Raw genomic sequence first — 26,376 nt, forward strand, 5'->3', positions numbered from 1 at the left:
GTCACCACATTCACAGCCAGGGGAAAATGGACCAAAGAACAGAACAAAAATAAAAATCACATGAACCATCTTGTAACATGGAAAAGGCTGTGGGGACTTTCTTTACAAAGAGAGTTCAAAAGCAACAGCCCATCTGCACACAGATGCCTCCAGGTCTTGCAGGGGAGCAGATAGTTTGTGTTCTGCGTCTATGTTTGTTACACGCCAGCGGGGACGAGTCCCCTGACCCAAGCAAGAAAAACAAACGTGCTTTTCATTGGATATGCTCACAGAAATAGAGATGTTGTGAGGATGCTACGCAATCACAACATCTGACTGCAGTGCTGACAACACAGAACCAATTTAGGGGGGAAAGATTATTTCTCTTTTATATTGGTGATATAACTGTTATGCTGTCTTTCTTGCTGATGTTAAAGAACAGGTCAAGGTCTGCTGGAAAGACAAAAACAACTAGGAATGATTAGGGCTGTCCCGAATACCATTTTTCGGGCTCCGGATATTCGGTAGTAATCAGCAGCGAATATTCGAATGTTCGGTGCGGAGAGATTTGTATTTTTTTTTTAATACATTTTTTTTTCACATTTTTTTTTTTTCCCCAAAAGGTTTCATAACACGCTCCGAATCCGAGACACCTGACAACACGCTGTTAAGCAGAAGCGCAGATAGAGCATACTATTACGATTTATATGTATTTATTGTATCAGTACTCGCAAACATTAAAACTAAATGTGTCCTCTGCATTTAACTCAGCGCAGCACCCGGGGACCAAATCTGGTTCCACATTCCGTCTATAACATTTTACAACCTGAACAGTCAAACAAAGATACAAAACACATATTTCAGCTGCCAGCTTCATGTTGCTGGCATTGTCGTGGACAACGGCTACTCGCTTATAATTCGGAATGGCAAAGGCGTCCGCCACTTCTCCAAGCTGTTCTGCAATATTTACTCCCGTATGGTTTACTTCCATTACTTTGGTTTCCAAAACAAAGTTACAGAGTTTCCACTCGCGAGTTATGAAATGACAGGTGACAGCCATATACGCCTCCATATGCACCGAGGTGGTCCAAATGTCCGTTGTAAAACTTACGGCAGTTGAGTTTTCAATCTGAGTTACAATTTGGTCTCGGTGATCACTGTACTTCAGAGACATGGCATCTAAAATACTGGAGCGTTTGGGGACAGTGTAGCCGGGCTCCATCTTCTTCATTAATTTTCTGAAGCCTTCGCCTTCGACTATGTAAATGGGTCTCATATCCATAGCGATGAAATGTACTATGGCATCTGTTATCTCTATCTTTCTTTTCTCCGTTATCGTTTTTTTTAACTGTAGGGTCTGCTGTATTGTTGAGGATGTTGATGGCTGGGATGCGTGGGGATGCACCTATGGCCACAATGTATTATTAGGCTGAGCTACTCAACTTTATGCCAATAATTGCCTTAGCCCCAGATGTTCCCACATTACTCCTATTATTTTCACTATGCTGATAAAATTAAAAAACTAATATAAAAAAATAATTCGGTTGCTTGCTTGCAACTATTTTCCAAGCAAAGTAAGTGCACGTTTTTATCATGTTTAACGTTACTGTTTAAACGGCGGATAAAGCAGCTTCATCATGGCAACTTCACAACAGCTAAGCTAAGCTAGGTTACAGCATCCAGGTGACTTTTCAGAGTTGTTGTGCCACCGTGGTAGGCCAGTTTCTTATCACATATTTGGCACACTGCCTTCTTTTTACCGTCGTCCAATTTAAAATGGTCCCACACAGCTGAAGTCTTCGGCATTTTATGGGTGAAACGAGGTGAAGCGAGGTGAAGCGTGCCATTTGCGTTCGTGACTGTGAACAGTGAACGCAATGTCAGGAGCACAGGCTGAGATTGTATATATTTCCGCATTTTAACAGTGCAATTCAAAAGTATAAATATAGTATAAGAATATGGCAATTCGCCTTTATTAATAGCATACATTTAGAAAAATATATTAATTTGTTTGAAAAATATTTTATTTTTAAAAATATTTTTTTGTTTGAAAAAAAAAAAAAAAACGAATATCCGAATAATGAAATTGAAACCCGAATAGTTGGCCAACGAACGAATATTCGAATAGTCGAATATTCGGGTACAGCCCTAGGAAGGATCATGTTATGTCTTCTCTGGTCCCAATTTCATTTTGATTATACAAAAAAAAAAAGAATAAATGCCAAATACATTTTTTTAGGGCAAATTAGAGCAAAACTAGTGCAGATTAGACAATTTCCCTTCAGCTATTTGATTACTTTTTAAAATGTGAAAGCAGTGACCCGAATGCAATGGAAACAAATCTATACGTTTGCTGCCTGATGGTAGGGGGCCTAATGAGACACTCTCGTAGCAGACAGTCAACCGTTCCCTGTTAACACAACGCCCTCTCCTATGTTCAAAATCTGCTGTTGGGTTTTCAAGCTAGCCTGACAGTTAGGAAATCATTTCTTTTAGGGGCACTTTTTGCCAACAAACTCAAAGAGAGCCCCAACGGAGCGACATCTCCAAAGGTAAGAATGCAACAGATGCTTGAATGTGACTCAAGTGCTGTGATGGTCTCACACCAGTTTCCTGTGGGCTATGGTCCAGAGACTTGTGTAACGGAGAAGAAAAGAAGGGTAAAGTGGGGGTCTTCCTCTGAATAGCAAATAGCATGACAGATTAGCATTCCAATAGCTCTCTCCATACCGACAGACCACGCCCACAGTGCTAATCTAAAAACACAGGAACATCGTGAGGAATGTTAAGAGCCTTGTCATGTGAGCGCTGAGGCATTTCTCAATGACAGTGCAAGACAGGGCGCAAGAAGGACAAGCATGGGTGTCCTCTCCTTTCAAGTGAGCAGCAAATATCTTCATTGTATCCTTTTTAAGATATACCATCCTGACATGGTTTTTTAAGTGGAAGGGAATTATTAAGCACCAAAGCTCAGCGAGATCATTCCATCTCCTTCTCATGACCTTGTATCTCACAACATGCCGCCTTAACTTTTATCCTCCACCTCAGGGGTTAATTACCAAGCCCACAGACTCAGCAGAGCCAAATTACAGTTTGCTCATTATCACAGTCTCTCTCACTTCTACCACTTGCTCAATAAAGCACACGGCACATGTGCAGATATTTCTTTGTATGTCACTTTACTGGATATGACAGACAGCTTCTAGGAAGATTTCTGAAATCATTGGCATTTGGTTTCCCCGTGGAATCACTCTTGAGCTGTTTCCTTGCTTCTTCCCGTGTGTATATTAAGGCAAAGGTGGCCCTCTAAGCTTCTCTCAAATGTCACATAGGGCAGTCTGCGAATACTAAACATTATCAGGGGTTTGTGGTGTAGATGGAGGATCAATGCATTTGTGCACCAAGACCTCAGGGGGGCTCAGGAACCTTAAACCAGTCATTGATTCTTCCTGAGGGGTACCAGGTTGAAAAAATAACAGAAATGTCCTTATTTAAACTGCTACCAGTAATCAATACACATCCTTCCCCGCAAGCCAATAAAAGGATGTTTCAAAACAGGAGGAGACATTTAGGCTTTCAAAACTACAAACAAAATATCAGTGGTTTTATAGTAGTGCTGTAGCGACGCGTCAACTTCAAAATATCGTCGACGACATATTTCCGCGTCGACGCGTCGCTACACACACGTGGGTGTGTAAACAAAGCAACAAGCAGTTCGCAATCGCACTTCAAACACAATGGAGACTGAAACGGCTACCACCTCCTCCTCACAGGATTGTGCACGAAGCCCTCAAACAAAAACATCTCGCCCTAGGTCTTCAAAAGCATGGGAATATTTTAAAGTTAGTCCAAAATGCAAAGATATTGTCATTTGCAGTCTTTGCCAAATGGAGTTGGCATATCACACAAGCACAACGGCTATGTTGGAACATTTAAAGCGGCAGCTAGCTGTGGTGGCTACCATTAGCAGCTAGCATTTGCTCTCCGATTTTTACATAAAAATGGAATTAAGGATTATAAATGCAATCATTTTTTTTATACATAGATGTTAAAAACCTATGGATTAACCGATTCAGCCGCGTTTTTTCTCATTTTAATGCAATTGAACACGTCTTTTGATCAGATTGACAGCTACGGTGGTGAGACGATCTCCCTAGAAGCTCTGTAAAGGTACGTGTTGTGATGACTGCATTTGCTTCCTCTGTCGCAAGTCCGGATCACTCAGTGATGATACTATATACCTACATAATCTGTGGAGTCTCAGCTTTAATCGGATATATTGTATGTGCAGCTACGATGAGTAATAAGGGTACTTTTATCTTGAGTTCTGTGCCAATGTCCGTTAGCATTTTTCGCTCATGGGTCATTTAGATGCTTCTTATGAGACTTCTGTTTTGTTTTGGTAAACATGGTTTGTATCGTCAATCGATTATTTCCGTTAATCTGGTATAACACATTAATAGTTTGTTAAATATTAAGATCCCCTGAGACACAGTATCGTGAAACAATTTTTTTTTACATTACGTTTTTTTTTACATTACGTTTTTTATGAATTGAACAACAGAAAAATAATCGTTAGATTAGTCGACTAATCGATCAAATAATCGCCCGATTAATCGTTTTCGAAATAATCGTTTTCGAAATAATCGTTTCCCCCCCAGCACTATTTTATAGTAGAGTTGACATTTGCTTTGGCATGGGTAAAACACAAATATTTTGGCACAGTCCCACATTACAGCATTAATTGAGCTGTATCACACTGTAATAAGCACTCATGTCTCTGGGCATCTTCAAGAAACATCTGGCACAACAGCAGCATAGCTTGTTTGACCCTCACATTTGATTAAATCAAACATGGACAACAAATGGAGATGTGTGGCTCAAGCTGTAAGGAATCAAACCTTTACATTCTGATACAGTGTAATACGAGTAACCTCATGGCTTAAGTTGTGTGCGTATGTGTTTGTACATGACATTGAATCTAGTATGCAGGTGAAAGGAGAAATGAAGTCCCATTGCATGATGCAACAGATGTACAAATTGTAAACACAGTGTAGCCGATACATCCATACACTCCAGACATCCACACATATCAGCCACATGTAATGAAAGGTGTGTCGGTGACTTACAGTTCATCTCGTTGCCGTTGTGACAGCACCATGGTGACAGGGCGGTGTTGGCGGGGCCGGAGGGATCAGTTGGTAGAAGGTGAGTGTTGTGCAGCTGCTCTCCTCAGTCAGGAGATGGGCTGTGCTGATCCAAGCAACACGGGCTAATGAGCTGCGTACTCCAATGGCGGGCGGTTGGTTGGTTTTGTCCAAACAAAGACTCAGACTGAGAGAAGGGGGAACGCAGGAACCGGCCCCCCAACTGGCTGACTCCAGGGACAAGAGAAGTGGAGAGCCTGCAGACCAGTCACCAGCCGAGTCTACACTGCATCTGCAGAGGAGAGAGAGGGAAAGTCAGCATTAGGTATGCATGACAGATAACATGAAGTGGGTGGAGAAGAAAATGTTTATAGGTCAGGAGTACTGCAATGTCTGCACCAGCTTACATGTAGATAAAATGGCTGAACCGGTCAACAATGGAAACAATAACTGAGGCAGAAAATACTTTCGATGTTATTTTAAACCAGAAAGAGGATGTGACTCCATCAGCGAGGCCCATCAATCAGACATTTTATAAAAAAAGCTTCTCTTTTTCATAAACCACTCAATTTGCTATTCAACTGCTTCCTTTATGATCCTTCTGCCATGTAGGGGGGTTTGGGAAAGAAAATGTACTTGTTTACACCAACCCACAGCATCATGTTATGCGACACAATTTCTACTTTAATATATTCAACGAAAAAGTTGCAGCTTTGGATGTAAAGGTGTCCAATTAGCGTAGAGCCACAGTTGAAGGCCTATAATTGGATTCAAGTTCACCACCGTGAGTCCAGCCACTTGACAGGGAGGCCTGAGAGGCATGGCTTTCCATGCAGTCACCGGTGCATCCTGTCATCACACTAGCTAGTTGATACCAAATGCTGTTGTTTTCTATGAAATGCAAACTAAAAATGCTTAAACGGGTCCCAAATGTATCTAGGTAATAGGTAGCATTTTTTCTTTTTAGTAAAACTTCTGAATTTAGATACATTTAGATTATTTAAGTAAAAAGTGCATTTTGAGAATGAACTACTTTACTCTGCGTCCGTACTATAAATTGCCACATCGCATTTACAAGTGTTGAAAATCTATTTTGAACTGTGAGAGACTCAAAGATTCCCATCCCTTACTGTCATGTCACCAGTCTGGTCTGAGACCTATGCTCTGTTCTTGCAGCACATTCCTTTCTCAGTGAACACACAAGAGCTGACCCACATTCTCCGAGCAACGTACTCCTCCTCACATGTCGCCGACAGGAAAGAAAAACAGGACAGAGCGGGCGGGCTCGAGTAACGGCTGCTCTCGTCAAATTCCCTGACCCTGCCGCCTCATTATGATAACTCTTCATGAGCCGGCTGGCCTGACTGATGGCCAGATGAAATCACTACAACCGTCAGCCCAACATTTAATAGTGTTATTGTGAAAATGTTTTTATTGCCATGAGCGGGGTATTGATGTGAGGAACTATAAATGTCACAAAAGCAATGTAGCTAAGAATAATGTGATGATGTTTATTACACTGCACAGGGCTCGACATGAAGGACTGCCCGATGGCCCGGGGCTATCTAGTATTTAGCTCGGGCAATGAAGCCTCACCTGCTGGTTGCCCGATCGGGCAATCTATTATGCCAGTATCATGCAGCTGGCGGATCCAGTAATGAGTGACCCGACAGTAAAGCTAAACACATCTATAACTAGTTTAGGTAGTTTGAGAGGTAATTAAAAATAGCTACGTGTGATATTCTAACCTCAAGTGTGTGTTTTGTTCCGCTCACCGCTGCATGTGATCATGCAGAGCTGGACACACGTCCACTCGTCAGCAGCAGCTGATCTCTCTCTCCCGTCAAATTAGACTTCACTTGCGTTTATGTCCATATCGATCAGATCCAGCTAGTTCTAGCTAATGATATGACTACCTGCTTATTAAAAGACACCTAAACAATAAGTGTCGCTATGCAACTGGGTGAGGCCACAAAGTATAGCGCCGCATTATGCATTTGTTTACATGCCCACCGGAACCCCGAGGCATTACCAACAGATCGACGCACAATCAACCCATACAGGACATCTCTTTCTCCACATTAAGTGTTAGACATTAGAGTTGACTATTCTTGTCTGTCACATACTCTTCTTGTCTGTCACATAAGTGGCGCAACTGAAGCGGTATTGCGCTAAAGGGAAATTATTTTGACCGGACATTTTGACCGGACATTTTGACCGAAGAGATTTAGATTTGCCGGCTAACGGGAACTCTGACGTCGCCATTTTGTGTGCTTCGCGGATACTCTCGACTACTGCTCGGTCAGTTTCCGGATGAGGAGCCATTCGTGCGACCAACTTACAGTAGATAACATTACAAACATTTTTAACAGGGGCCATAATAGTGTAAATAATGTTTTGGCAGTTATAACTGAACTTTTTTACATCTGGGAAGGCATTCGCCTTCATCAGATGGAAAGTGTCTTGACCAACAACTTAAGTATTTCTTATAGCTATGCAGGGCATGCAAGCGAGCAAACACAAATAAGAACAAACAAACCAGTGAAATGAAGAATAAAATTGAAATTGTACAATACAATATTGTGGTGGTTCATCTTATAAGTCAGTCTAGAGAATGCACCAGACAGCATCCAAGACCTGCAAAAATCTAAATGTTCTAGGGGGAGGCCCCCCAAACCCTTCGTGCGTCATTTCGTCTGCGCGCAAAATCCTTAATGTCATGCACTGCTGCACAGTTCTCTTGAAAAGCAGGTACCCTCTAGAACAGGGGTGGGGAACCTCCGGCCTTCCCTCGAGGTAATTTATAAACACACGCAAAAAAGAAAAAGAAATAAGAAATCTAGACCGCAAAAAAAATAAACAAGCGAGTACCTGTTTTTCCTGGCCAAGGTCAGGGTCCTTGAACACAACACGAGCTTAATGTGTCATCACGTGGTATATGTCTCGACTGACAGGGGTGCAGTTCTGACGGAGTGCACCAGAACGCCACTTCAGAAATGGCAGTATCCATAAGGAGCCGTACACATGCCGCAGTTTCTGTCTTTAGTTGAAAGCCCAGTGGCGATCTGTTCATCTGTCATACTGATCATACAGTCAATAACTTTGTTGTTATTAGCATCTGGTTAGCTAGCTATGCTAACGAATATAAGAAGCTTTTTCTACAACCAGTGAGGTAAAGGCACATCTTTATATGATCATTATAAAAAAATAAGAGAATAAAGTAAACAGGTATAAAATACTATATGACAGTAAAAAAAAGTTGTTATTAATAAAGAAGAATACAGTTTGAAAGGAGTGATTTATCAAATATGCATAAAGAAAAATAAATCTGCTTCCAGTTCTGTTTCATATGGGTGTTGAGAGATGTATCCATAGATCTCCTAATTTTGCTCTCAAAGTGCACCAGATTGATGCTTTTAACTTCAACATTTAAAAAAAAAAATCTTCCCGGGGGAGCATGCCCCACAGAGGACGTTAGGTTCCCCCCCACCTGGCCGATTATCGGGGCCGATATTCCGCATTTGACCGATTATCTGTATCGGCCTTTTTTTTAATAAAATTGCCGATAACGCTTTGGCTCTGATGCGGCCGTTTCTCTGGCTGCAGTCACCACTCTCTGTACACGAGCAATGTCCCGCCCACAGCGCTATCTGATAGGCTATTATTGAAGTGTCAATCAACACTGACGATTTTCCGGGCGGGAGCCAGCCAGAGAGGCGGGACCTTCTCAGATTACAGGCAGGTGCGAAGAACGCAGACACAGACAGAGGCAAGCAGCAGCGCTGAGCGGCAGAGCCATACATGTGTTTCGAAGGTAAATCAGTTGAAAGCCGAAGTTCAATAAACATCCCAATCCCCTATGCTGAAGTTGCAAAAACAGCACAATCTATTGATCCAATTCTATCAGCTTCCCAGTTACCCAGAGTTGGGGGTGCGTGCAGCGTCTCTCAGCAGAGTAACTGTGGTGCGGAGGGGGGGCTGCGAGTGGAGCCTCGCAGTTTTTCAGGTTGATATGTGAAGCTCATTAGCTAATCAACATGTATTTAGCAAATGTTTAGCAAAATATTAGAAGTGAGGCTACTAGACTAACGTTAGTTCTACTGTAATAGCCTCACTTTAAATAGTTTGCAAAACATTAGCTAGCACTAGTGTTTTGCAGTTGCTAGCAGTTTATTGGGATTTTATGCTAGACAGACAGGCATTGGTTTGATATAATAAATTAAGCATTATTGTTAGTTAAGCATGTCAGCCTGCAGCCCCACTTCTTGTCTCTCTCCAACTCATTGCAGATGACTGCACTAAAGAAAAGGGCACAGAGAGGAAACCAGTTATAAGATGTTTAAAAGTTAATTACACATAATATGCTTAAATGCATTTCAAAGAAGTTGTGTTGAGTTGTGTTGGAGTTTGTTTTATTCTACATTTTGACACCAAGATTTTCTGATTTTACTGCAAATGTATATCGGTTCCAAATATCGGTTATCGGTCTCCTTGATTACTAATAATCGGTATCGGCCTTGTAAAAGCCATATCGGTCGATCCCTAATTTGCACACATCTTGTGTCCATATCTTTCTGTTTTGGTGGTCATGCCACAACCGTGCATGCATACGCGAGTCATGGTGAGATATCTGGATTAAGAGGTTGCTTTTTCTTTGCACAGAATGAAATGAATGGGCTGTGATTTTAGTTTTTTTAAGCAGAGGTCAATAATTTGTACGGCCCTCTGAGGATATTGTAAACATTGAAATGGCCCTTGAGAGGAAAAAGGTTTCCCACCCCTGCTCTAGAATACTAACTGGGAAATACAATAAGCCTCTTAGTCTACTGGGATCAGCCTAAATCTCTGCAAGACCAGTTGACAAAAAGGTAAAATCAAGGACCAATTTAACTCTTAGAGACCTGCAACAAACTGCAAAAACGACATCCTGGCACTCATGTCGAGACACATGTATTGGAAAGGATGTGTTAGGCATGTATGTGAAAGGAGAAGTGAAGGGAACCTCTGGAGAAGGCATGAGGAATGGAAACACAGCAGGAAGTTGTGATGATGGAAAATTCACACATTTCTCATTTTAGCTGATGATGCAGTAGTGAAATGACCACAAGGGAAATGTATTCATTCTCACTCCTGCATGCATAAAAGGAGCATGGCATCTAAGGACTTATACGTATATTAAAACATAACGCTCGTATATATGGAATATTGAGTACATTCAGCTGAATTTAAGAACGGTAACATTTTTGTGTTTGCTCACTTATTTGCATGTGTGTCACTTTGACATTGTAAAGCTGACGGCTGACCTCTGGACCCTGATGTCACCACACCTGATGTGACAGCAGTCCAAATGTCTGCTTACCTCTGACTGTGTGTGGATTACAACGTGCAGGGGGTTTCTGGCTTCACAGCAGTACAACAACACCATAAGAGAGGGCACTGAAGCTAAACATAGTCCTTTATAAAACTCCAAATGGAAAACATCCATTAAAGGCCTGCGTCTTCAACATCAACCTGGCTGTGGTGTGTGAAATGAGGTCATCTACTATATATTGATACTTCCCTCTGTACTGCTGGCAGCTGTCATCGCTGTGAGTCTCCATTAATGTGTGAGACTCCCCTCTCTTCAAATCTCATTTGTGGTTTCAGTACTAAGCTAAATGTATGCTCAAACACATAATCAGGCTAATTGGCTCAACACAAAATGCGGTTGGGTCTTTCTGGAATGGGCTACAGGCTTGGTGCATCCATACATCTGCCAAGTGCCGGTTAATAATGGGTATGTGTCTTCCTCCCATTGATTCTCTTGTCATTGTGTAGCAGCAGGAACTGTACAATAAGGGGCCCCTTGCTGTAATGCAGCAGACTGCTCTGAGAGACGACGTTTAATTTCCTGATGAGTCTCAACAGCTTATCTGTTGTTAAAATGCCACATTTAATGAATAACGGAGAAAATCCTCTGTCAGTTTAAGAATGCAACAACAACCAAACGCCAAGTCAAAACTGTAATGAACCACAGCCATTGTATCACTGTCTTTTCGGTCTGTTTTGATATAGTCAAATAAATTAATTGGACCACCAAATATAAGATGTTTGTCAAATCCCTCAAACCAACAAAGTGGAAAACCATGATAGAAAACGAAGAGTAATGTGTCATCATACTATTTCAAAAATGATTTTCAAGAAACCCTGTAAACTATTCATTACGCAAAAAATGTCAATGTCCATACAGTTTAACAAATTGTGCATCTGGTCCAACTGCTCAATATATGACTGCAGTAAAATGTTATAACCATGGATCCCTCAAACTGCCTAGTAGTATGACAGAAGAGGTATGTGTACAACATATTTATAAATGCTCACTTCCATGTCTGAACACAGCAACACACCCCTGAGGAATGAAATGTAATGTCAAATTAAAAACATGGTCAGAGTTTAAAATTAAGTCTAACCGATAGTGTATCTCAGCAGCTCATCACAAAACATAGCACCTAAGCAATGTCGAGTTACCACCTCACCGTCACCTCTTATTCACAGTTTTCTGTGAGTGTCATTATGTCAGCAAAGCATCTCTAACTTCTGGAATCTGGGTCGTCTTCATTTTTTGTTGGTGACTTCACCTTCATGTCCCCTATGTCCTGGGAATATCACAGAATATGTATTGACTGCCTTTTTCAAACTGCACTGGTGACCATGGGGGGAAAGAACAACACTAAACAAGGCAAAAGTAAATGGATGCAAAAAATAATAAATAAAGTGAAGTTATTACCTTACAAACTAAAACAAAACACTTGTGGGATCTGCTAGCTGACACTCTTTGATTAGATAAAAGGATAAGTGACAATCTTTCATTGGACTGATATTAAAAATATAAATAGTAGCTTGAAAAGTGTATGTTTGGTTTTGATAGTGCAAGAATTTTCTCACACCTCTCACATGAGACAGTTAAAGTAACTCTAATTTAACGTTGGTTTGAGCAGTGGCTGCAACTTTATTCAAATTCTGAATAAGATGACTTTGTGGCAGAACATGTCCCTATCAAGAGACAGCAACCCACAGAGTAATTTACGTGCTCTGAGTAATTGACGTGCTCTGAGTGCATCACGTTGCTGCAGCAGCCGGATGAACACGGATCATTTATTATGCCAAGCAATGAATTAGGTAATGTGCTGCCGCTCTGTCATTAGCCTGTGCTGTAGAGGTCTGTTCATCTCCAAATGTCCGAATTCTTAAACCAACAAACCTCTCTCACCAAAGGGACTGAACGGCTGAGTATTCTGTAAATCATCTTCAGTTTCTGTGAATGGCTGTTATTGGTAAAAGCACTCCGACGCAAATCATACTAACGGCCTGTCCACACAGCGGACAGTGCGTTGAAGCTTGCCGGCGGGTGTGTCTGAAACTCGACCAACAACCAATCACATGAATCTCCAGCCCCTGACACACAAGCAGCGGTTTGATTGGCTAGAGCTTGTACTGGCATATGATTCGATTGGCTGACGCTTCTGCCGAGGCTTCAAAAGTTGAACATTGCTCAACTTTTGCAGCGAGCCACGCAAGCAAAGCTCCACGTCGCTTCCCACAATGCAGTTCGGCGAAAAGTGATGTCACCCCATTCAAAGTGAATGGTGAAGCGTCAACGCACGCCGCTGTGTGGACGGGCCGTAAGAGCTTTATCACTAACTGAGTGAACATCTGGCTCAGCTTTCAATCTGCAGCCGTTACAACCCGCTAGGCCCGTGACGGTTATGAGTGTTGGTAACAGTCAGATAACCTTATTAAATTACACAACTAGTGACATCTTTGCTATGAGGCTAATAGAAAAGATGGTCTATTAAACAACAACCCATCAGATAAAGGTAACATATGTGATCAATTTGTAACTTGAGCTTTTGCTAAATTGTTTTTACAACTTTCATATCAACAACGTTTTTATTTTTTAGGAATGAATTCAGTATTCACAGCCTTGTAGGGGTGTAACGGTTCACAAACATTTCGGTTCGGTACGTACCTTGTTTTTTTTGGTCACAGTTCGGTACAGCAGAATTTTTTTTCACAAAACAAATATATATATATATATATATATATATATATTTATTATTATTAAACTGTGAATAATGTATTCACTCAAATAAATACAAAATATAATAAAATAAACATTAAGGTGCAGCATTTCGATGAACTGAAATAATCTGTATTTGAACTTTACTGTACTAGTACTCACAAAACATAAACTATTAGTTTTGGGTTTTTAATTATTATTAAACTGTGAATATTCACTCAAATACAAAATATAATCAAATGAACATTAAGGTGCAGCATTTCGATGAACTGAAATTATCTGTATTTGAACTGTACTGTACTAGTACCTAAGCAGCCAGCTTGACATTAGGACTTGCTTGTCATTGTATTTTCATGTTGTTTAAAGAAAAATGAACTTTTCCACATTGCTTGCCGAAAGGGCAGATCTGCTGGCACTAGCAATGTCTCCTGCTGTGGAGAAAACCCTCTCGCTAGGGACAGAGGTAGCAGATACAGCCAGGTAGCGCTTTGCTAACATGGCAACATAAGGATATTTGGCGTTTGTAATAGCTTTGGCTCGGTCTGAACTTTTTGCGAGTGGTGGAGGCTAAATGCTAGCGGGAGTTGGGTTTGCACTTCAGTCTTTTTTCTTTTGGTACCGGTTATATTCACGTTCGGGTGATGCCTTTTCAAGAGTGTGCAAGTTTGATGTATTGCCAGCCGCGTAACCAATTTTAGTTGAACAATGCCGACAAACAGCTTTGGTTTGGTCCACCTGTCTTTGTCCGTCATCCTTGTACGTAACTGCGAAACCAAAATGTTCCCAAACCGGAGACTTCAATGATGCTGGAGGATTTTCGAGCTCAACTTTATCTGCGTTCGCCATTAATTTTCGACAGTTCCTCAAATTACTGACTAAATTTGAACGCATCCCTCTGACCAGCTCTCATAGCATGCCCTCTCATCCAATGAAATGACTTGCTCGCTCTATGACGCGATGAGCCCAATGTGAGGAAATTACTCTGAATACTGCGACGCAGCACCTGAGATTACTTCCAAGAAGTTGTTCACGTTCTAAATTTTTTACGTTTAACGTTATATTCGTTCGGTATACACGTGTACCGAACCGAAGGGCCCGTACCGAATAATTTCGGTACGTGTACCGTTACACCCCTACAGCCTTGGCTAATTCTCCAATACAATGGCCATCAGACACAAAAGTATCAATCACAAAATTGTCAATCCAATGTCGCCAATGAAATTAGCAGGCCACCCTATTAGATCAGAGCCATTATCAAAACACAGAGGGACCACAGACTGAATAGGAAGTAAGCTCACACAAACAAAATATCTACACTGCCTGATCCACCTGCATACACAGGTGGGAAAAACACAATGAATACTAGTTAGCCTCATTACTGCTCGTGCTTGAGTACATTATGAAAGTACAAGATAAGTTCCACACAGTAACCATAATATGCTTGTTCAATGTCTCCTGTATTTTCATATAATGCTAAGAAGTCACTGGTATAAATTATTAAAACTCTTATTTTAGACAGGAGGTGTATACTAATTCTGAACCATGTTCAAAATCAAACCTTTCAATTAATTGTTCAGGCAAGTATAGCAACCACTATAAATGGTTTGGGTAAAATAATATTCAAAAGCCTTTAGAGTTGGTTGCCATTTACAGACGTTTGCCCACAATCCATGCGCTCATTTGTAGGCTGACTGGCAGTTGCTGCTGGCAGTGGGTCAGTAATGACCGGTCAGCTGGAGCTCAGCCGGGGTCGGAGGTCAACCTCTGGGTTTCTGTCGGAAGGAGAGGCTGCCCTTCAACCAACCACTATCACAAAAAGAAACACTCATGCGCAATGTCTTTTGACACAAAATAAAGAGGCCCTCTTGGAAAAACTGTACATTCTGATCCCTTCAGGCTACACTTCAGTCGTGACTACCCCAATGCAGAGTCCTGCATCGGGTCGGGTACCGCGGGTACGCTTTTTTCCGGGTTCGGTTCTGGGTAAAACAAAGATGATGCGTGTGCGCCACATTCGAAATGGCTGAGGTGAAGCTCTCTAGTGGAGAATACAGCATTTTCAATAACACTTCCTCAAGAGCGAAATCCAACGTCTGGGAGGCTTTTGGTGTCATCCTAGATGGAGAAAATAACCAACATCCCACGCTTTTTGAGACAAATATGCCACTGCATGTGTTAATAATTGCACGTTTTCACTACTCATATATAGGCTAGGCTATGCGGGGTCGGGTTGCGGATCTTGTGCCGACGGGTCGGGTCGGGTTGCGGAACTAATTGGCAATATGTGCGGGTAGCGGGGCGGGTTCGGTATTGCACGTCGCGGGAGCGGGTCTTGAAAATCAGACCCGTGCAGGACTCTGCCCCAATTACATTAATGAAGAACGTCCTGCATGATCTGTGGCTTTGCGTTGTTGTTATACTGGCAATAAGTACCAGCAAAGCATATCCTGTAATGGCAGAAGCTTGTACAATCAGTGCAGCTGTGTTTCCATTGCTGAGTGCACTGAATAGACTGGCTGGCAGGAGGGCCTTGCTTAAATTAACCTTTGATAAAACTCGGGACTGACGAAGAAAGCTTTTTGATCCTTTCTCTGTTAGAGAAATTAAGCATGCCTGTATTTAAAAAAGAAAGAGAGCTGCTGTTATCATATTAGCTATTTTTTCCAAGAAATCAAAAACAGATAATGGGTCTAGTGATACAGTTTGAGTCTATTTCAAGTTTTGTTTGAACTTTGAGCCATTTCTACATCATGCTCAGTCTGTAAAGCTGGTGTTTCTGATACATATCACACGTCATTAGATCATACAGGCTCCACAAATTGTATAGCTTTTTCACTTATCACTTCATTACTTTTCTAAATGAAAATGCTTGAGAAATTTAGTTCACAGCAAAACCATTCATATGCCGATTGGCCAGTCAAAAATAGACTGTGTGAATGATCTGTGTTAAGCATTATATACCAGGACTAAATATAGGCTATGCCTATTAGATTGATGAAAACATAACATTGAAACACAGGGAATATGACTTAATTTGACATTACCACAGCTTGAGATATTCCTCATTAGTGATATTAAAAATAAAGACTGCATCAGTGCCACTACAGTAGAATACATTGAATAACCCATTTCTTTAACTGATTATTGATTGTAGGTTGTAAATGTAGACACAGCCCCAGACACATATGGATCATATTCCTTTTCAAGATGTGTCAGTCCAAGCCCAAAAACTCTTACCTGAGAGAAGAGCCCTAGTCAACTTTTGGCGTCAAAATCAAATATTTCAGTAGATCAGATCCGCTGCAAAGCAGTCCGTGCAGGCGTGGCTGGGAAACATAAATCACCCAAGGACCCTTGATCAAACCGATGCTCTAACGTTATATCCGATATCACGACAAGGTTCGCATTTACAAGGGGGACTCGCTTGTGGGATCACTGCACACCCATGTGAGCCACAGCGATGATTTGCATTCATGCCCTTCCTTCACAAATGCCTGACCCGAATCACTCAATCATACATCCACACAATGTGAGAAAATAAACGTGCAAACTGAAAACAAGGCAGGCAGTTGAGTACAGTGTAAACTCAATACATAAACTCATCGTCTGCGATGTGCTCCACCCTGATTTTCCAGCCCCGTGCCAACAAACCGCATGAAGTCGCAGAGATGATGGCAGCTACAGCTGAGCATCCACCAGTGTGACAGCGCGGAGGGATCATTCTCAGGAGCATGTCATGTTAGAAAACTGCAGCAGGGTTGTGTGATGTTCCGTTACACTTATGTGCAAAGTAAGTATACAAACCAGGCGGAGAATATCATCTGATACAGCAGTGGTGTGAAACGATAGCGCCTGCACAGACACACAACAACCTTTCCACCCACAATGATAGCAATAACATGTTCATCAGAGCTCACGTTAGATGCTAGTGGTACCGTCGTGTGATCTACATTATATTTAGGTGTCGCTGTTGTTGACAGGCTGCACTAACGCAACCCTAAACGATGCTAATTACTGATTATTACTAACTTGGGATGGACGCCAAATGCAGCTGTAATTTCCGATGGCCCTGACATACCTCACACACTGCCATGTTTTCACCTCGGTGCTCTCTGACAATTTTGGTCGACATGACGACGGTGCCAGCCGGTGTCAACGTTATCTATGGCCATTAGCTAATGTTAGCTAAAGTTAACGTTAGCTAAGTTAGCAGTCACAAAGTTAGCTCGTACGTTCACTGTAACAGCGACCAGAGCCTCGTAATATGCACTCAAGCTCAAATGGCTACAATTACCTTACAGAACCGCTAACGATGGCAGACTTGTTCTCAATATTGTTTATCTGGACTCAAGGATAAACTCCGCTGACAAGGTACCTGCTGCTCCAGTCCAAGCGGCCTATCCGCCATTTTGAGACATAAAAAGGAGGTGCAAAAATTACAGCCACATCGTCATTTTCCCCCACCTAACGCCAGATTCCTTCGACCCTGACCGGCTACACATTAGTGAAAACTATTTGGACTCACCCTATTGTTCCTGCCTGTGAATATCCTCAGCCGTCTTTAACGCTAACACGACCCGACAGGGCGTGAAATTTCCGCTCCAAAATATGATCTTGTGATGTGGAGGTAAAGTGTGCCCGTCTTGTCTCTACGCCGCTCCTCGCTTGTTTTTCGTAGGCTACCGCATTCGCCTTCAGACGGGAGCGCGCACGAGATCGCGTTCACGGTCTTACGGGAGCGCGCACGCCTTTGGTAGCAGAACATGTTTCTGTTTTTAACTCTTTAATGACTTCTCAGCATCCCTGCACTTAGAACTACATTATTGGTGTAAAGTAATTAAGTAGATTTACTTAAGAACTTAACTTGAGTATTTCAATGTTTTGCTACTTTGTACTTCTGACAGTACTTTTCTTACTCGAGTAACCTTTTTTTTCTTCCGGGCAGGACTTTTACTTGTAGGTTGTATGACTGACTCAGAAACTTGTCATTATTGGAACTATTTCTGTACAAAATAGGCTAGTGTTTCATACTGGAAATGTACACTAAGCTAAATGTAATTTACAGTGTTGAAAGTAACAAGGAACTAGTTTCATGTTCAAGTCATCAGTAAAATAATCTTTCAAGGATTGCATACGTTAAAAAATTATACAAATTCCACATATGAGTTATCAAAACCCCAAACAACATTATTTCCTAGTTTTATTGTATTCATTTTAATATAAAAGCAGACTCAAACCAAAATATAATAATATTATTTTGTAAAGGACAACACACAAACCATACATCAGGGGAAGCAGACTCAATACACTTGGCCTAAGAAGCTTTGCGCAGAAGAAATGTCAGCTGAGAAAACATAACAATCTTCATTTACTACAATAAATGCAAAATAGTGGGCACCAGTTGGGGATAGATAACGTTATTTATTACAGACACATTTAGGACCCATATCTGAAAATAAAAGGAATACTTTTTTGTCTGCATTCATTTGTCATTCTGGTTCATATGCATATTTCACACTGGTTTGTTTTCCTACATTTAGATTGCAAGTAGTGTGCAAGTGTGAATGGTAGGAAATTGTGTGTGAAATAATATACTTAGTTTGGTCCTATACACCATAAGTTTTGTATTATTAATATCTGAAGCTATTGTCTAATAAAATGTAATACCATCTCAAATATGTTAACACCAACAGCTGAACTATTCAAAAACACATGTTAAACTGAACTCTAGTGGGGCGAGCTATGACTAAATCCCTGTGTTGAAAGAGCAACAGTGTATCTCTGCAGATTAAAAAAATAAAATATTTCTCAGTACGTGTATTGTATATAATGTTATAGAAACATATCAATAGGCTCAGAAAATGTTCAACGGGTAGCGTTGTTTTAATTTTGGGCCATATGACTAATATTATGGTGGGGAAATCAATTACCTCATTCTAGTTTTTGTCAAAGTCGTGTGTGTGTGTGTGTGTGCGCACTGTAACATCTCCAGTCATTCGGTCAATGAATGTCCTTTAAAATGAGACAAATGAAAGTGTGCCACCTTTTGGACTCTGTTGGTATTACTGTTTAGCAAGACGTGTCAGCAAGGGAAATAGTAAATAAAAACAGTTACCAGGAACCCCAAAAAAAAAAAAATCAGTTGGTATATTTGTATACATTGTTAAGTTATTACCCAGTATCACCCTGGTTTCTTTCAGAAGCATGAAATGCTAAATGTCCCTTCTGTGGGACGAATGAAGGTATTCTGAATCTGAAAATAGGCACAACACACACCACGCTGTGCTGTGCTATTGATGTACTGTCATTATATTTTTGGAGCACAAACAGGGTTAGTAGTAATAACTGATTCACCCAGACTATAGAGATCACCTCTTGTTTTTAATACCACGCTTAGTTTCAGGTAATTCAGCCTGCACAGAAAGGAGTCCATCTTGCATGTCTTGTGCCAAGTTCAAACTGCATTTTCGAAAAACAATCAGCTCCAGCACCAACTCTCTATTGCTTTAATCACATACATTTAGACACGGCAACAATTAAGTAACACATTGCCATGGGAGGGAAACATTGCATGTATACAAGCGCAAACAAACCTTTATCAGTCTTTTTTTGGTACAGCACATTGAGGCAGCCCTTCTTTGCCCACTTTTGGATGTGCGGTGGACATGATCACATATCCAAACTGCAAGAGAAAGTGCTCTAAATGCTGCTCAATGAACAGACACTCCTGGCTGGTTTTTATCTCAGATACACATGAGAAGATGACCCAATAATGGAAAACAAAAAGAACAAAAACACCCAGCAACAATAAATCAGCCATTACTACCAATGCTGAACACCCGTCTAGTGATGATGAGTAATAATTTCACTACCAATTCATACATAAACAGATTTACAACATTAGTGGCCATGAATGTTTTAAGAAAAGAGGCATCAGCCATCCAACAGGTTTACTATGAGTAGAAAAATAAAACATTTGGAAAGCCAATGTTTGCTTAGCCTCTATTTAAACTATGCAGCAGCAAAAGCAGCAGCAGCCCTGGCCGGTAGATGTTATGTTGGACTACACAAAGACGCACACACTGTCACACATACAAACACATACATGCACATATTCTTTCAATGTGTAAAAATAGAAGATTGAACACAGCTAGTATATAGATAGATAAATGTACTGCTTAAAGGTGGACGTTTTCAAATCTGTGTTTTTCATAAACAATCAAGTACCTGTCTAAATCCGATAGAGATTTATACATATTTTTCTCCACTTCTATACATTTTCTATAAAACAGACATGGTTTAAATTAATTAATTATTCATGATAACAGGCCTAAAATACCATTGCATTTCTCCTGTGCACTTTTACAAAACCCATTATATACTAAAATAAGAGAAGAAAAAATAATTCCAGCAAATGAAATCAAACCCATTAAAGCGCACTACTTTCCCACTGTATTGGTTTGCTTGCTTGAAGGAACATGAACCAGAGCACATAGCAGGCACCCACCTGGGATGTTGAAAGTATAAATATCAGAAAGATTAAATGTGGTAACCATCGGTGATGTGCAGGCGTGACGGGTGTCTGCTGTAAAGTGGTTCAAAGAAGCCATGAAGAAGGGAATTTACATTCTGAAGCCCTACTTGAACAATCTCAAATTTAGTGACTGTATTCTGGTCTTAGTGCACAAAAGTACCCCTGAGTTTTAGGACAGGGAAGATGCTTTATCATTTAGAGCACCGTTGTGGGGGGTGGCTAGATAACCGGGGGTCTATGAGGCTCTTTTGGGAATGGCGGGGCAAAAGATATGGTCCTGGGCTAACAGTGCTGTGGGAATTTTGAGCTGAGAAGAAGCATTACTGGGGGAATACGGTGCAGTGGATAAGGCTCAGGTTTACAATGTCATGATCATCCTTGGTCACCCACGCCTGCCTGCAACCACTCTTTTATATGAGGTCATATTTCTAAAGCAGCCAACACCTAAACGTGACTTCACATCACCAGGTTCTTGGACTGGGGATTTTTCAGATTGCATGTTACATTGACTTTAGGTTTGTACTTTCTCCTCCTTCCCTTCCTACCTCGTAGGAAAATCCCCGCTCTGTATTCCTCTTTCCTACAGTTTGTTCTCTGGTCTCACCTGACCCTTCCCTCCCCGTTTATTTCAATGCTGATTTAGACCGCTCGGTTTCTGGGTCCACAGGCTCAGTGACATGGCTGTTGGGTCACGGCCTCTCCCCGCCCCCCCATAGCAGAAAGTAGCTGCGTTGAGGGCTTTGTACACTAATCAATGGGAATTTTGTCGTCCAGTTCCAGTGCTCTGTCCTCAGTGGCCTCTTCGAGCCTCCCCAGCTCCTGCAGCTGCTGCCGCCTCTGCACCTCTGCCTTCAGGTTCTCCAGATCCTTTTGGCTGAAATGCAATACCAAAAAAGAAAAAAGTCAATATCCGACTGCCTGTCGAGGCATTTCTGGTATAGATTAACCATTTGAATGTTTTGGTCTTTTATTTATAAACATACTCCGATATGTTATTTCCACCAAGGCCTCAAATATATTAAAAAGCTACTGTTGAGTTCACATCTACAATGACTAATCGCTTAGCAGATAGGCAGAAAATGTAATTGCATTTTCAGTCATTTTTATGCAATTCTGCAGAAATTCTATTTTCAGCATCTCCAATCTAGATATTTAAATGTTTTTCCTTTTTTAGACCACTTTAAACTAGATGCAGTGTCTAAGTTAGTAATTTACAGACATAACCTCTGACTTAATCTGACAAACATTAATCATTACTGGCTGAACTGTCAGGGATAACTTAGTCACATAATAATCCAATATCATACTCCTGGAAATTCATAACTTAGTGTTCCATCCATCCATCCATCCATCATCCATCCATCCATCTTCTCCCTCTTATCCGTGGTCGGGTCGCGGGGGTAGCAGTTCCAGCAGAGAGCCCCAAACTTTCTTTTCCCTGGCGACATCAACCAGCTCTGACTGGGGGATCCCAAGGCGCTCCCAGGCCAGCGAAGAGATATAATCCCTCCACCTGGTCCTAGGTCTACCCCTTGGTCTCTTCCCAGCTGGACGCGCCTGGAACACCTCCCTAGGGAGGCGCCCAGGTGGCATCCTAACTAGGTGCCCGAACCACCTCAACTGGCTCCTTTCGACGCAAAGGAGGAGCGGCTCAACTCCGAGTCCCTCCCTGATGACCGAACTTCTCACCTTATCCCTAAGGGAGACACCAGCCACCCTGCGGGGAAAACCCATCTCGGCCGCTTGTATCCGCGATCTCGTTCATGACCCATCCTTCATGACCATAGGTGAGGGTAGGAACGAAAATGGCCCGGTAGACAGAGAGCTTTGCCTTTTGGCTCAGCTCCCTTTTCGTCACAACGGTGAGGTAACGCGACTGCAGTACCGCTCCCGCTGCTCCGATTCTCCGGCCCATCTCACGCTCCATTGTTCCCTCACTCGAGAACAATACCCCGAGATACTTGAACTCCTTCACTTGGGGTAAGGACTCATTCCCTACTTGGAGTGGACAGTCCATCGGTTTCCTGCTGAGAACCATGGCCTCAGATTTGGAGGTGCTGATCCTCATCCCAGCCGCTTCACACTCGGTTGCGAACCGATCCAGTGAGTGCTGAAGGTCGCAGACAGATGAAGCCATTAGAACCACATCATCTGCAAAAAGCAGTGGTGCAATTCTTAGTCCACCGAACTGCAGACCCCCTCCCCCACGACTACGCCTCGAAATCCGATCCATGTATATTACAAACAGGATTGGTGACAAAGCGCAGCCCTGGCGGAGGCCAACCCTCACCGGAAATGGGTCCGACTTACTGCCGAGGACCCGGACACAGCTCTCGCTTTGGGAGTACAGAGATTGGATGGCCCTGAGTAGAGACCCCCTCACCCCATACTCCCGCAGCACCTCCCACAGTAACTCCCTGGGAACTCGGTCATACGCCTTCTCCAAGTCTACAAAACACATGTAGACCGGATAAGCGTACTCCCAGGCCCCCTCCAGGATCCTTGCGAGAGTAAAAAGCTGATCCGTCGTTCCACGACCAGGACGGAATCCGCATTGTTCCTCCTCAATCTGAGGTTCGACAATCAGCCTGACCCTCCTTTCGAGTACCTTGGAGTAAACTTTCCCGGGGAGGCTGAGTAGTGTGATGCCTCTGTAATTGGCACACACCCTCTGATCCCCCTTTTTAAAAAGGGGAACCACCACCCCGGTCTGCCACTCCTTCGGTACTGTTTCCGACTTCCACGCAACGTTGATGAGACGTGTCAACCATGACAGTCCCTCAACACCCAGAGCCTTCAGCATTTCCGGGCGGATCTCATCCACCCCCGGGGCTTTGCCACTGTGGAGTTGTTTGACGACCTCAGTGACCTCCCCCCGGGAGATTGGTGTTGATCCCCCGTCATACTCCAGCTCTGCCTCTAACATAGAGGGCGGAGTTGTCGGGTTCAGGAGTTCCTCAAAGTGTTCCTTCCAACGCCCTAACACTCAATCAGTTGAGGTCAACAACGTCCCATCCTTACTGTACACAGCTTGGATGGTTCCCTGCTTCCCCCTCCTGAGGTGTCGGACAGTTTTCCAGAACAACTTTGGTGCCGCCCGAAAGTCCTTCTCCATGTCTTCTCCGAACTTCTCCCACACCCGCTGCTTTGCCTCGGCCACGGATGAGGCTGCTGCCCTTCGGGCCTGTCGGTACTTTACTACTGCCTCGGGAGTCCCCCGGGATAACAAATCCCTGAAGGCCTCCTTCTTCAGTCGGACGGCTTCCCTGACCACCGGTGTCCACCAGGAGGTTCGAGGGTTACCGCCCCTTGAGGCACCTAGGACCTTGAGACCACAGCTCCCCGCCGCGGCTTCGGCAATAGAGGCTTTGAACACCGACCACTCTGGTTCAATGTCCCCAACCTCCACAGGAATGCCCGAAAAGCTCCGCCGGAGGTGCGAGTTGAAGGCCTCCTGAACTTGGGCCTCCTCCAGACGTTCCCAGTTCACCCGAACTACACGTTTGGGCTTACCAGGTCTATCCAGAGGCTTCCCCCGCCACTCGACCCAACTCACCACCAGATGGTGATCAGTTGACAACTCTGCCCCTCTCTTTACCCGAGTGTCCAAAACATACGGCCTCAGGTCCGATGATACGATAACGAAATCGATCATGGACCTTCTGCCTAGGGTGCTCTGGTACCACGTACACTTATGAGCATCCTTATGTTCGAACATGGTGTTTGTTATGGCCAATCCATGACTAGCACAGAAGTCCAGTAACAAACCACCACTCCGGTTCAGATCAGGGGGGCCGTTCCTCCCAATCACGCCCCTCCAAGTGTCTCCATCATTGCCCACATGTGCGTTGAAGTCTCCCAGCAAGATTAAAGAGTCCCCTTCAGGAGCCCCATACAGGACTCTTTCCAGGGTCTCCAAGAAGGCCGAATACTCTGAACTGCTGTTGGGTGCATAAGCACACACAACAGTCAGAGTTTTCCCCCCCATAACCTGCAGGCGTAGGGAGGCGACCCTCTCGTCCACTGGGGTAAACTCCAACAACGAAGCACCTAACCGGGGATAGTGAGTATCCCCACACCCGCCCGGCGCCTCACACCTTGAGCAACTCCGGAGAAGAATAGAGTCCAACCCCTATTCAGAAGTAAGGTTCCAGAGCCGACGCTGTGCGTAGAGGCGAGCCCAACCAGATCCAACTGGTAACGCTCCACCTCCCGCACAAGCTCCGGCTCCTTCCCCCCCAGAGAGGTGACGTTCCACGTCCCCAAAGCCAGCTTCTGCCGCCCGGGTCTGATCCGTCGAGACCCTCCGCTTTCACTGCCACCCTTCTGGCAGCGCACCCGACCCCATCGTTGTTTCCCGTAGGTGGTGGGCCCGCGGGACGGAGAAGCGGAGGTGTTGCCCACGTTGCCTTTTCGGGCTGGGCCCGGCCGGGCTCCGTGGCAAGCCTCGCCGACAAGTCCTCCTTCTGGGCCTGGCTCCAGAAAGGGACCCGGGCTTCCTCCGGGCCGGGTATCCTCACTTCTTGGTTTTTCTTTCATGAGGTCTTTTGAACCAATCTTAGTCTGGCCCCTTGCCTGAGACCAATTTGCCATGGGAGACCCTACCAGGAACACAAGGTTCCAGACAACACAGCCCCCAGGTTCATCAGGGCACACAAACCTCTCTACCACGGTAAGGTGCTGGTTCTTCAGAGAGAACTTAGTGTTTAATGTCAGATTTCTGTTAGGAATAAAAAAGGCGATGCAGGTGTTCAGGGCATTGTGTACCTGAGCGGTATGAAGATGATGCCGTTGATAATGTTGAGCTGTTCCAAGACACTGGCCATGCTGGGAGCAGTGAACTGCAAAAAACGAGGAAATAAAAACATGTCATCACTGCTAAATGGTGGCGATGAAACAGATGGAAGCACAGAAACACGTCCTGAGTCGGTCAAACGATTTACCTTGAGTGGCGTGATGCTGGCGTTGGAGCCGTTCTTGTAGATCTCGTTCATGGTTCTCTGCAGAGATACTGCCTGCTGGGTGAGATACTTCAGGTACTCAGAGCTCTCCTTGGTCTTCTCATGTGCCTCGCCCATCTGGGAGGAGAGGAAAAACAACAAGACGAAATTAATTCATCAAGACTGACAAAAGAAATGTGCGCCAGACGGTGTGTAGTTACGCAGGGCGCACCTGGTTCTTGTAGATGGTGTAACCCTCCTTCTCGTGCTGCAGCGCAGAGCGGAACTCGGCTTTGCTCTCGTAAACCCTCGCAACCAAATGATGGCTGGAAAAAGAAGATAAAACAAGGGCCAGATAAATAATAATGTCAGTATAACTACTTTATGCATACAGACAATTCATCTTTCCTCACCTGAGGGCCACTTTGAGGGACCGGGCTCCATGGTACTTTGTGTTGATAGTCAAGGCGTTCTCCAGGAATCTCAGCGATAAATCATACTCCATTACACCGTGCAGCACCAGACCAATGTTACTCTGTGGAAGAACACAAAGACCAAGGAAAGCAGTCATTTTAATTGTTCCAAGGGCTGGTTTCACTTCTTTTTACACACATTTTGCCATTGAAGAATTATAATTTGAGCCATCCAGTAAGGATTCATAAATCCTGAAATCAGTTTTTTTAAATACGCCTTTTCTGATGGTTGTTTGAAGCTTTA

General features: G+C 43.2%; 2 protein-coding genes across 5 annotated transcripts in view; both read right to left on the reverse strand.

The window, feature by feature from the left end:
- The window catches only part of LOC117457106 (lissencephaly-1 homolog A), a 46,840-nt gene extending 28,939 nt beyond the window's left edge, over positions 1-17,901 (reverse strand). The window contains exons 1-2 of one of the 2 annotated variants that reach the window (XM_034096983.2): positions 17,711-17,901; positions 5,109-5,418 (exon numbers count right to left, since the gene is read on the reverse strand). In XM_034096983.2, coding sequence (XP_033952874.1) covers positions 5,109-5,140 — 32 coding nt within the window. In that variant the 5' untranslated portion in view covers positions 5,141-5,418; positions 17,711-17,901. Of the gene's footprint in view, positions 1-5,108; positions 5,419-17,479; positions 17,557-17,710 lie in introns of those variants that run through there. The other variant, XM_034096984.2, reaches the window with a different exon arrangement.
- Positions 17,902-19,547: 1,646 nt separating this feature from the next.
- Positions 19,548-26,376, reverse strand: part of cluha (clustered mitochondria (cluA/CLU1) homolog a) — a 30,713-nt gene continuing 23,884 nt past the window's right edge. For all 3 annotated transcript variants that reach the window (XM_034098048.2, XM_034098049.2, XM_034098050.1), the window contains exons 23-27: positions 26,073-26,194; positions 25,892-25,985; positions 25,663-25,797; positions 25,487-25,560; positions 19,548-21,593 (exon numbers count right to left, since the gene is read on the reverse strand). In XM_034098048.2, coding sequence (XP_033953939.1) covers positions 21,467-21,593; positions 25,487-25,560; positions 25,663-25,797; positions 25,892-25,985; positions 26,073-26,194 — 552 coding nt within the window. In that variant the 3' untranslated portion in view covers positions 19,548-21,466. The remainder of the gene's footprint in view (positions 21,594-25,486; positions 25,561-25,662; positions 25,798-25,891; positions 25,986-26,072; positions 26,195-26,376) is intronic.

This window comes from Pseudochaenichthys georgianus, chromosome 13 (assembly GCF_902827115.2).
Source record: "Pseudochaenichthys georgianus chromosome 13, fPseGeo1.2, whole genome shotgun sequence".
Classification (NCBI taxonomy): Eukaryota; Metazoa; Chordata; class Actinopteri; order Perciformes; family Channichthyidae; genus Pseudochaenichthys; species Pseudochaenichthys georgianus.